The sequence below is a fragment of the Callorhinchus milii genome, unplaced genomic scaffold, assembly GCF_018977255.1.
Source record: "Callorhinchus milii isolate IMCB2004 unplaced genomic scaffold, IMCB_Cmil_1.0 Scaffold13, whole genome shotgun sequence".
Lineage (NCBI taxonomy): Eukaryota > Metazoa > Chordata > Chondrichthyes > Chimaeriformes > Callorhinchidae > Callorhinchus > Callorhinchus milii.
Genome location: NW_024704754.1, coordinates 11620310 through 11632729, shown reverse-complemented (window position 1 = coordinate 11632729; position 12420 = coordinate 11620310). Strand labels below are relative to the sequence as shown.

General features: G+C 42.2%; 1 protein-coding gene across 1 annotated transcript; it reads right to left on the bottom strand.

The window, feature by feature from the left end:
• Nucleotides 1–8188: 8188 nt before the first annotated feature.
• LOC103177286 (alpha-2Da adrenergic receptor-like) lies at nt 8189–9852 on the bottom strand. The gene has a single exon (XM_007891383.2). It carries the CDS (start codon nt 9695–9697, stop codon nt 8444–8446), a length of 1254 nt encoding a protein of 417 aa, XP_007889574.1. The 5' UTR covers nt 9698–9852; the 3' UTR covers nt 8189–8443.
• Nucleotides 9853–12420: the final 2568 nt, after the last annotated feature.

The window sequence follows — 12420 nt, the reverse complement described above, 5'->3', positions numbered from 1 at the left end:
TGGAAGACAGCATCTTTTAAATGTCATGTGGAATTTTACTGCATTGAAGATAATGGTGATAGCTGTTTGTAATGATTCAGCACCTCCACCATCTCTCACACAGCTAGAAGTTACCTCACATTGGAAACTGAGAGCTGTATGTTTTAAAACAATCCTTGATTGATCATCAACGATTAGAGAGAATACCAGTTAGAATAGTATCATAATGAAAGTCTGCAACAACAGCAATTTACATTGATATAGCGCATTTCACATTTGAAAGAATGTCTCAGCGATCTTCACGCAACTGACTGAAGCCCAAGTTAGGGGGGGAGCTGTGGAAGAGAAGGGAAATGTGGTCTGAACCATAATCAAAAAGATAGGTGTTAGGTGTAGCAGGAGGGGACAAGCCAGAGAGACTCCAGGATCAAATTAAGGGAGGGGGTGGGGGAAGGCAGAGTGACCAAATATTTTCCCACCTATGGTGGAGTGGAGAGGGTGGGGAACATGATGCAGGTCTATGTTTGTTGAGTGGATGCAGCGACTGAGAAGTAGGGTAACAGGAAGTTACAGACATACAATGAGTGAGGTCGAGGAGGTATAAGGAAGAGAATCTTCAATTCAATCCACATGGGAAAGGGGAGCCAGTGGCCAGGACATCAGGAGAAACTCCTTTCTCTTCTAAACTTGGGACACAGAGGCAATAGTGCTACAAGAGAGGCAAGCTGACATCTGATATACACCTTCAGTAATTACCAATTTGTACCTGATATTACCCCGGGGGTGGGGATGTCAGGATATAAATATTAGAAATACTGACGATGCTTGAACATCATCATAACCATGTTCTTGGTATTCACCAATGATGCTACATGACTCAGTCCTGTGTGTCTTAAATTGAACACAAGGCTGCTATCGGTTTGTCCTCATTCCTTTACTGATATCACATTTGTCACAGATGTGCGGTTTATTTTCTGAAGACAAGTGCCTGTTTATGTGCATTCCTCGTAAAAAAATAAATGCTGCCCACTGTCTGAATGGAAGATGGATGGGGCAATCTTTACAGCACCTGTCACATGTCATTGCCTTGCAATAAACTGGAATTTTATTTCATTTGTTTCACTGTATGACGAATTTATAATGAAACTAATATATATGAAATGACAACCAGAAACAAATTAATAGATCGCAGGGGAATGGTTAACATTTCAGGAACAAATGATTTTTTAGGCGTGAATGATCATGATGATTAGCTGATTTCATTGTGATGCAATCATCATTCTACCCGAAAACGTACCTCTTCGACCGTGCTTATAGTCACCTCCTCTTTTTCTGTGCTTGGTATCCAACTCTGTCATTAGACAGCACTTTGAGAAATTATCCTACATGAATGATCTTCATCTCTCGACAGAGATCTCCGCTGGAGTAGATGAGGAAATGATCAAGCTTAGTTGCTATGCATTTACAGTTGAATAATCTACCGATAATCATTGATGAGGATCTCATGTGAATAATCACCACTTGGTTAGGATACACCTGCGATCACCTGCTCCAGTAGAGGAGAAAATAAGTCAAGCACCCTTTTGGGAAAGAAAAAAATAATTTTATTAGAGGAAAACATAAATCAACTTTTTGAATTCTGCGAGTGGTTGATAATAATACAACTCTTTTCTCAGTTACCCGATAACCAATGACATTCACAGTGTAACGTTTCCACTTGCAATGAGCAATGCTTCACCTGACAATTCCTTGCCAATTTCATGTGACATTGCTTACTGAAATGTTTTATTTTCCAAGTGCCTTTGAATGACGTCACTCATTCTGCACTGCCAATGTAGTATGGTATCGTATCCCTGGAAACTCCATCATCCATATTGTTTAAGGAAACATTAAAAAAAACAGATCAAACACCTATGGTTGCTGCTCATCACATTCACACCAAATACATTTTCAATTTAGTTATCCGATTCACTATTACAGTCTCACAAGCCTGATGAAAAATGTCATAGATTATAAGCCTGGCCGTTACTCAAAAGAATTCCTGCAGATTCATGAGGTACAACCTATCGCTTCAAAAACATGTTGACTTCACTTATAGCCTTTGATGCTATTCTGATGAGTGCTGATAGTGATCTCCAAAAATGTTCTTGAGATTAACTGGTCTATAAAACACATTTTTTTCATATCTCACTCCTTTATTAAATTCAGCTATGACACAAATCACTGTAGTTACTCAAGTACATTTGTTATGCTTCAAGAGTTCCTGAAAATATTAACTATTCCTTGTGTTTTTTTTTGTATCAGTAGATATTCCCATCTAGAGCTTGCGGTTGCAATCCTCTGCACCAGGCTGTGGGTTAAGAAGGATTGCAGAATGTAGAAACAAAGTCCACCCTTTCATCGATGTGTGGCACTCACTAATGTAACACATGAGAGATCTAAATGCTTTTAAACTCTCCAAGTTGCAAATGGAGGGCAAGGAATTTTAAATGTGTTAAGTTAAGTTGATCCAGCTGTGAACCTGCACTGAATCCTGAATAAAATGCAACCACATGTTGTGTGGTCACATTATGAAAGTCTGGGATCAACTACTGTAATTTGCAACCCACTCACTTACGAGAGCCATTAGGTTCTGATAAAATCCATGTTTAGAAAAACTTGTTTTATTGCCCCTGCAGAGTCGTGATTGTTATGAGGCTAAACTACATTCCTGAAACACCCTTCTCCAGAAATGTGAATGGAAATGCCTCTATATGGTTGCTATGATAACGTTCATGCTCCATCTTATATATCTTGCATTGCGTGAACATTTTCTGCATAAGTTTTGTAAAACTTGTCTTTTATTATCAAACCAAACGGTGTAGTATTGAACAATCATATTGACTTTTAGGACATCCTCCCGACCTGAAAGATGTTATGCAAATGTAATTTGTTGTTGTTGTTATTGACTTCCTTATGAGCTTGATGTCTTTAAGATGACTTTTGATACTATCAATCAAATGTTCAACTCACTGTAGGAAGATTTGAGTGACAAATCTTTTTTTTAAAAAGTCAATGTGCACAAATTGTGTTTGCCTACAAATACACAGATATTATATTTGACACTTTGAAGTGTATTGACCTATAAGGCACTATAAAAATGCAAGTTATTTCTTTATAGAGTTAGTGATTGGTGCAGTACTATGCTTTAGAACTGTTTTGGCTTTGCTGCCTACCTCCAAATGAGCAATGCTCTGGCACGAGATTGTCAGCATCCGTCAGTCACTTGACATCTAAGAGGTTAAGAAATCCATGATTTGAGGTGTTCTTCACAATGTCATCTATTTTCCTTGAACACTCCTTTGCCAAAATGAACAGGTTTTCCCCATTCATTTATATTAGTCTGAAGGCAAATGTGACTCTTGGCATGAAGCTCTGGTATATACGAACAATTCAATACATTTGTGAGACTTGTCTACAGCACCACTAATAAATCATAGTAATCCCATCTATTTATCTTAATCAGGAAGATGCATTACCTCTAGATTGAAGCACTGCTCTGAGCTATTTCACTTTTTTATGTCATTGGTGATGTGTTGTATCAGGAATGTTCCAGTTCAATGGCATGCTGTAAGCACTGCACACAGCAGAGCAACACAAACAGCACTGACATTATGACCCAATTGAGTAGAAGATATACAATTTATTTTTTATTGTGTCTGGTTTGGGAGCTAAATTGTATAATGTGGTAATACTGTATTATAAAGCATCAATGCATTTAAGAGGAAACTCAATGCATACCTGAGTAAGAAGGGAATAGAGGGGCAGAGGGGGGAGGCTAGGGAGGAGGTCCTTTATGTCCTTTAGAGGCATTTTCCAGGTGAGAGACCTCAAGAAATGGATGATGGCCCTCTACAAAGTGTCATTGAATTTAAATGGCATTTTAGCATTATTGGGCTATCAACGAATTTACTATTGAATCAAAGTTCTTCCTATGTTTGGAGATTAGCCGTGGGGGAGCTGACCTTTCAAGAGGGGGAGTCGACATGAGTCTGAGTAGGCAGCATGATTGTCGAGGCTGGCGTAATGTTTTGTAAAGAATTCAGACCAGGCAAAGCTAAAATCTAATTCTATTTAATGCAGAAGATCGTAAAATTAATTTCCCTGCTGGGCAACCCCACATACAATAATAATAAAGGGCAAGATGATAATAAAGTACAAGCGCATACTGAAACAATACTACCAGATAGCTGGAGGACTTCCTTCTTTGGTCATCACGTGCACAAACCGGGTGAAACAAAGTGAAGTCCTTCATTAGTCTAGTCCATATTTATAATCATAGTCCATCCGTTTGTCGCATGCCTTATGCACATGGACACCTCCTGCATTCCACACGGCCCCTTCTCTTGGTTCCTGAGGTGTTCCGGTTCTCTGCCTTTTGTCCTTCTTCCTTATTCAACGTCTAGCAGATAGTTCCTTAGGTTGCTGACTCTTTGTCCTTCTTCCTTAATCAACGCCTTAAGATAGTTCCTTAAACTGCTAACTTGATAGCACTTCTGTTAAAACAAGCTACTTACATACACAATAACATCTCTTCAAGAACAAGTCTGCTCATGTGGTTACATTCTGCAGACAGCTTTTCCTGTTGAATTATGCCTACACACATATATTGGTTTTAATGATTATATGATTTATATTTTAACGTAACAGTTTTAATATGCCTGTGTTCACAATTGTGTAAAACGCTGAGGCTTTTTGTCCTGCAAAACGAAATTGGAATTAGATGCTCCCAAAATATTCTGCAGCAATCCCAGCTATAATATTCTTGACAACTGTTCATCAAGACTAGTTTGGCTCAACAATTTGGTACTTGTTATCTCTGCTCTTGTATTCTGTCTCTCTAAAATAAGCTTAGGTTGTATTCAGAAGTTATTGATTGAGAATATAAACTGCCAATCCGCCCACTCCATTTTGAAAAATAATGACTCATGGAGCAGAGGTTTATACTTGTTCTTTGACAGATAAGTAATATATAATTATGCTGAATGCATGTGTGTGGGGAGAAGGGGTGGGAGGAGAGATTGCATGTGAAAAATGTTTTCAGGAAATATAACCTAAAATGCCACGAGTTTTACTGAAACCCCAACTGAAATCATAGACACAAGGGAGAATTATGTTTCCTTAAAGTTCCTTTCCTAATTGATTTCTCTTTACATACATTTCTAGTAAATCTTTCCTGCTTGTGTGCTGTTTGTGTAATATGGTTGGTGAGCTTTAGATTGTAGAAGGAAGAGAAAACAAGTGAAGTGAGGAATAACAGACTTGTCCTGAGTTGCGATGGGAGACTACAATTCATTTGAGGAGGAAGACAAAAGGAACAAGGAGAACATTATCTGGAGATCTGAAGGAACAAGAGAGAGAACAAGAACAACGACTTGAATTCCCTCATGCAGGGAAGCATCCCGGAGCACTTGACAATGGCAGAGCACAACGCCTTATCCGGCGGGAGGTAGCTGTAAGCATGTTCAAGGAGGAAGGTCTTCAGGTGTGACCTGAAGATGGGAAGGAGGGGCAAAGTGGAGGGATTGAAAGAGAGTGTTCCAGAGTTCCAGAGAAGTTCAAGTGAGAAATAATAGTTCATCAATAGAAAAAGACAAGAATGGTTGTACTGGATAGACAGACACTGGAGACTTGAAGTAAAAGAAGTATTTTCTTTTGGTCTTTACTTGTGTTTTGTCCAGAAAACCAGGTGAAGTGCTAGATAAGCCTCATCGGATAAGGCAAAAGTAATATGGTTAGAAGGGGGATATATTTCTTCTTGGTGGAATTAAAAGGTGTGAGAATTCTATATGAGATCAGAAGGAATAGTGGGCCTGGAATGTCAATAGATGATTAAGTGTGTAGTCATCAAATCTAATTTAGCTGTTGGGTGGACTTACAAGAGACCTGAGGCTAAAACAAAAATTTTCCTCAGAAATGTTATTACTGGGACCACAATTTTGATAAATTGCATACAAGTAGTATTGATCATTCGTGAAGCAAGTTTCATCTAAAGAAATCAATATACAATGTTCAACACAAAGCATATTTTTATTCAAGAGTAATCTGACAGTTGGTTTGCATTTATTTGGATATTCTACTTGGATTTGGATCCAATATAAATCAGATCTTCATTTTTCTGTAGTCAGGAAAATCAATCATGGAGAATCATACAGTCTTTCATTACTGTGGCTTGCAGGGTAAACTGAGAATATGTTGTTCATTTAATTTCCTCCTGTGCTGGATTACCAGTTAGTTGCCTCATGATAATTTGTGTGACAGTAACGTGGTGGTTAGAACTGGAACAAAACATTAGGTTTCAATTATACTTTATTCCCCACCACTACTGGCTCCATTACATTTTGTTTTCACTGGTTAGACTCCAGCAGTACTCCCAACACCCACTCTGGTGTCCCCAAGCCTTGGTTCTTGCCAATCTGTGCCTAATACTTTTCAGATTTAGGTAAGCAGGATGCGTTGCTCCGGGGAGAGAATGCACAATTTCCATGTATATGTAGGATGCATGAAATTCTCATTTTGGTTTGGATACTCTTCAGCATGGTGATGGCTATCCGCATCTGTCAGACACCCAGCTGGCCAAACAGAAATGCCTTGTTTAGTTTCATACCTGAGTATGTGTTTGTGTGTGTGTGTGTGTGGGGGTGGTCGGGGGGGGGTGGCAATTGGCTGCTGCATTTCATCCACAAAATACATGGTCAATTCACTTTACAGTATATTCTGTGAAGCGCTTTCAGGAGCCTTGAAGACGTGGTATATTAAATGCAAGGATTATTTATTCATATTATTTATTTGCTGTGCTTTTATTTAAATTGAGATAACTAGGTAAAAGAACAGGTCCACGGTGTAGGACACTGTCCAAGTTTTGGGAGTTTCAAGGTGACAGCTTTTTAAAACACGGAACCAACTCTATTTATTTGTAAAAATGAATCATAATTAAATCTAAGATCATTGTTATTTTGTGTGAATGCATGGATAAGCAACTTTTTTTTTCCAAAATGTCCTGCAACAAATCTGGACAGTATCTGAATTATTTTTATATCCCCACCCCACCCGCAGACCACCATCAGCGGCTGAATTTTCAGTTATCTAACCTCTGGAACTCCCTCCCTTGTTCCCTCTGACTCAACCCTTCTCTATCTCTCCTTGAATCCTACCTTAAAGCCTATCTTTTTAAACCACGCTTATGTTCCCCCTTATTCAATCCCTGACCTCACCATTGTGAAGGGCTCCAATATGTTATGCTATGTGAAGTGTATTATTTACCTGATGCTTGTTGTTCTCTCTGTGTCTTTATTGATGCATTAGTTCACTGTACATCATTTTCAAAAATCAGAGCAAAATATAATACTTTACGGTTACTTTTGCAGAGAATATTAAATAGCCATCGTGATTTATTTTTATACCTAATAATTTAGTCCTGAAAGTACACAAAGTTGACCTAAAAATAACCAATTAATTATAAGTTACCCTGCAGTTTTCTCCCGTCATCCTTCAGTATCAATAATTCAAACAAAAGTTCCCTTCAATTCAACATTTAACTCTATCATTTAGTCTGTACTTTATGATGAAAAGCTTCACCCCTTTACAGCTAATATTTTTAGACATCTTTTGTAAGATCATCGCTGATCTCAGGTATCAGTAAATCCATTTATTTAAAAATGACCAGATCCCAGCAAATATCGCTCCAATTAATTGTAAGACTAACTACATGTAATGCCTGGCAATAGATTTCGTGAACATCACTATTAAGAGAAGTTCACTGCCCAGATTCCAGTACTTAGTGCCAATGGAGACATTCTACTAATTTATTTTACCCGAGGGATAGTAAATATTTCAGTTTTTATTGCCTGAAAAGAAGTGTAAGCTGATCTTGCGCATATCTCTTCAAACCCATGACTTGTGTACCGTGGTAATGAGTCACCCTGTAAACAACATGTTCGCTGTTATTATTCTTTACTCCACACGCTGATAATAATCCCTCAAAAAAATAATAATAAGTTGCAATTCACGACTGTTTGTGGGACAATTGTGTGCAATTGGCTGCCACATATACAGTTAATTCACTTTACAGTATATTCTGTGAAGTGCTTTGAGACGTCTAGAAGACATGAAAAGCGCTATATCAAATGCAAGGATTATTATTATTATATTAAATGGTTTCTCTCCCTCTTTTAAAAAATAAAGTCAACACATACTGTACTTTTTTGTTGCAAAAACGATAAGCCCTTTAATAAATCACTTTCAGCCTTTGGGAGAAATGAAGGTCATTTCAGATTTATTGTGTGTGTCCGGCTCACACGTTTATGGTTATTTCTCCTGATCAGATTAAGTTTGAAAAAAATGAAATAAAGAGACAGCAAAATACCAAAGCTCATGCATAAACAGTATAAACACACACACACACACAGCTGTGGGTGACATGCAGTTACAAAGGGTGCTCGATCGTTCTGAAAAGGATTTTCTTGAAAGCCTTCCTGAAGTCTCTGTTGAAGATGGTGTAAATGATGGGGTTTAAGGAACTGTTGCAGTAGCCGAACCAAAAGAAAAATTTAAAGAGAGGGCCAGGCACTGAGCAACTCTTCCTGCAGATGGCTTTAAGACTGTAGGTGAAGAAAAAGGGGAACCAACAGATCACAAAAACTCCTATCACCACAGCCAGGACGTAGGTGAAGCGTTTCTCCCTCAGTTGAACCATTTTATTTTTGCTCATGTTGGACCTGGGACACTTTCTCTGACCGGCTCGGTCGCTGGTCCAGCCCAAGCGGGTTCTCTTAGTCTTGGAGGCAGAGTTGATTGACGTTTGGTGCTTCCTCTCGCTGAGGTCTCTGGAGATGCTCACCTTGTGCTCAGAGGATGGGCTCTCTTCCAAATCAATGTCCTCCAACTCCTCTTGCCTCTGGTTGCTGATTGAGCTCATTGTGCTGGGGGTTTCTGGCTCAACCTTAGCCTTGTTGGCAAAGCATGTTTCGGGATGGGAGGTTTGCCTGCTCGCCCCACTCCTGGTCCCTGATACACTGGATGTCCTCTGTTTGGCCACTCGGTAGATCCGGAAATAGACTAAGATCATGATCATGCAAGGAGCGAAGAAGGAGACCGTACAAGACAAGAGAATGTACCAAGTATCATCATTGAGCTCACAGCAGCCCGTGTTACTGCTGTTGTTGTCAATGGCAGCCAAGGGTGGGAGGGAGATGACAGCAGATATCAGCCAAACGATGCCGATCATTTGCTTAATTCTCTTGGGAGTCCTTTTGGGGTTGTATTGCACGGCCCTGGTCACTGACCAGTACCTGTCCAGACTGATGGCACACAGGTGGACAATGGAGGAGGTGCAGAAGAGGACATCCAGAGAGAGGTAGATCCCACACCAGGTGCTCCCAAACTGCCAGTAGCCCATCACCTCGCTGGCCAGGGAGAAGGGGATGACCAGGGCGGCCACCAGGATGTCAGCCGAGGACAAGGAAACCAGGAACAGGTTCTGAGGAGCCTTGAGGGCTCTACTGGTGAGCACCGCCACCACCACCAGCACATTGCCCAGGATGGTCAGGGAGATGGTGATGGCGACCACAGTGATAACCAGAGCAGCGGCGCTATGGGAGTAAAGTGGCTCAGAGTCCCGGAAAGCGCTGCCGTTCAGCCCCTCAGACCGGTTGGCAGCTGATGGTCCGCAGGTCGCCATCTCGGGGTCCCGGTGCCCGCTCCGGGTACCGCCTCAGCGCTCCAGTCCCGCGGTCCCCATCGCTGAAGCCTCTCCGGGACTCCGCTGTATCTCAGCGGCGGTCACTGCGTCGAGATCCGCAAAGTTCATGGTCAAAACTTTTCAACCCTCCGCAGCTCCGCAGCTCCTCCCGCAGCCCTCCCGCAGCTCCGCAGCTCCTCCCGCAGCCCTTCCGCAGCTCCTCCCGCAGCTCCCGCAGCTCCTCCCGCAGCTCCTCCCGCAGCTCCTCCCGCAGCCCCTCCCGCAGCTCCTCCCGCAGCTCCGCAGCTCCTCCCGCAGCTCCTCCCGCAGCCCTCCCGCAGCTCCGCAGCTCCTCCCGCAGCTCCGCAGCTCCTCCCGCAGCTCCTCCCGCAGCTCCTCCCGCAGCTCCGGACCCCCCGATGGGGAATCCCGCAACTGGTTTCAGTTTTGCGGTCGGACGCTGTGCGGATCCCCGGGAGGTTTGCGGAGACTGTTCCAAACCTCCCACATCCCGACGTCAATCCGAGACTGAACCCACAGTTCGGGTATCTGCGGTTTGTGTTGTATTTTAATCCGCAATAAGATTGCGTTTGATTGCGGACACAGAGGTTGTGACCGCAGAGCCTCAGTCCTGAGGGACCCTCAGAGTTTAGTGTTTAATATGAAGTGTAACGCGCGGCAACAACACGATATGTAATACAATCCCCAACGTATCCGATGTTTAATGTTTAATAGTTTCTGTGTATTAAATACTGCAAATGGATTTCTTTGATGGATGTAGTGACATAATAACGGTCTTTGTACATCATCCAGGACTGGGGGGAGGTCTCACAGCTTCACTTCATCTACTGTAAAGTGTAGTGACTGTGCATTATGTAGGTGATGGTTTCACTGAGCTGTTTAATTCCTTAAATTCCAAATAACTTTAGTAAGTGCGTGTTTGGGGGATGGCGTTGGTTAAAAAAAATCCCTGGACCCATGACTTTTTGACAGTAATTTTACTATTATCGCTAACAATAGTGCAGTAACTGAACACACAACTAACTCTCAGCCGAATTAAAACTGCTGTGGTGTCAGTCTGTACATCTTCGAGCAGTGGTCGACAGAAGACACGAGTCAAACACCCTATATGTGTAATAAGCCATCGTTTGGGTTTAATTTCACAGCAATAAAGTGGCAAGTCTGTGTGTGACAAACTACTATTGTATTAGATATTGCTGTAAAGCATTCCAGTCTAAAGTACTGTTTCATTACTGCTTATACCTGTTCCCTGACTTAACATAATGATAATCCTGGCATTTGATATAGCACCTAATCACGTCTTCGAGAAGTCTCAAAGCGCTTCACAGAATATATGGTAAAGTGAATTAACTGTATATTTTGTGGGTAAAACGCTAACAAAACATAAACCCTTGTTGCATGATGCAGGATGCAGCAGGCACCGACCGGGAAGCATCTGATAGAGATTAACTAAGAGGCAGAGGTGAGAAAAGCAGCCGACGATTTTTTGTACTCATGTTGTTAGTCGCTTGATTTCCAGTTAGTTTCCGTCCATTCTCCTGAATGGCGCTTGGGTCAGAAGAGTGACACAAATACAAAAACAACAAGCAACAAAACGTTCCTCTTCCATATATATATATATATATATATATAAATAGCATCAAACATGGAACAGGATTTCCTGTTTTCCTCACCGCCTACCCCACCTCGCCTGCCCCTTACCCACTCCACTGCGGAGAACTCTGGCAATATAGGGCAAACATGTCTTTTAATCTGGCAACCCAGGGGAAAGGAGAAATGCATTACACCTGGGTGCTTTGCTAAAGTAATCATAATAAAACAATAACTGGATTTGTCAGCAATGCACTCCTACTGGCAACAAATCTGCAAGGGTTTTAATGGGGCAAAGGACAGTCCAACCACGTGACAACTATGTGGAATCAGTAAACATCATTTGACAATCATCAGTAAACATATTTAATAGCTCCAAGTCACTAAAACATCAAATGCAGTATTTTAGAAATTTTTGTGTTAACTTAATATCTTTGCCACTTGTCTGACACTCGTCAAACATTTATTTGCCGAGTGGTCCACCTGGCGGCCCAGGCGGGTGATTTTATTCAGCCCAAGACCTTTTCAAACATTCCAACTTCCACTCCCTCCCTCCCTCCCTGGTGACCATCCTCCCAGGGCAGAGCCAGGAGCTGGCGGTTGGCAGGACACAGCCGTTACTGCAGTCTGTCAGGAGGGCAACCGCATCCTTAACAACCGCTGGCGCCTGTCAATGCAGACAGTGATTGCAGTGTGGCTGATTGGGAGAAAGAGGGATTGAGAGGGTGAGAAAAAAGGGGATTGAGAGAGAGGGTGAGAGAGAGGAGGGAAGAGAGGGAAATACAGGGCAAGACTGGGAGAGAGACTGGGGGAGAGGGGAGAGAGAGAGGGAGAGAGAGGTGGGGGAGAATGGGGAGAGGGGAGGGGGTAGGTTTGAGGGGAAGAGAGGGGGAAAGAGGGTGGTAGAGCGGGAGAGAGGAGTGGGGTAGAGGCGGAGCAAGAGGATGGGGCAGAGGGAGGTGGGAGGGGGACAGAGAGGGGGAGAGAGGGGACAGGGGGCAGAGAAGGGGAGAGGGGAGGAAAGGGGGAGAGAGTGGGAGGGAAGGGAGAGAGTAGGTGTGTGAGAGAGAGGTAAGAAGGGGTGAGAGAGAGAATGATATAAAGAGGAAGAA

Excerpts from the sequence above, each read along its gene's own strand:
- LOC103177286 (XM_007891383.2), bottom strand. The coding sequence starts at position 9,697 with ATGGCGACCTGCGGACCATCAGCTGCCAACCGGTCTGAGGGGCTGAAC.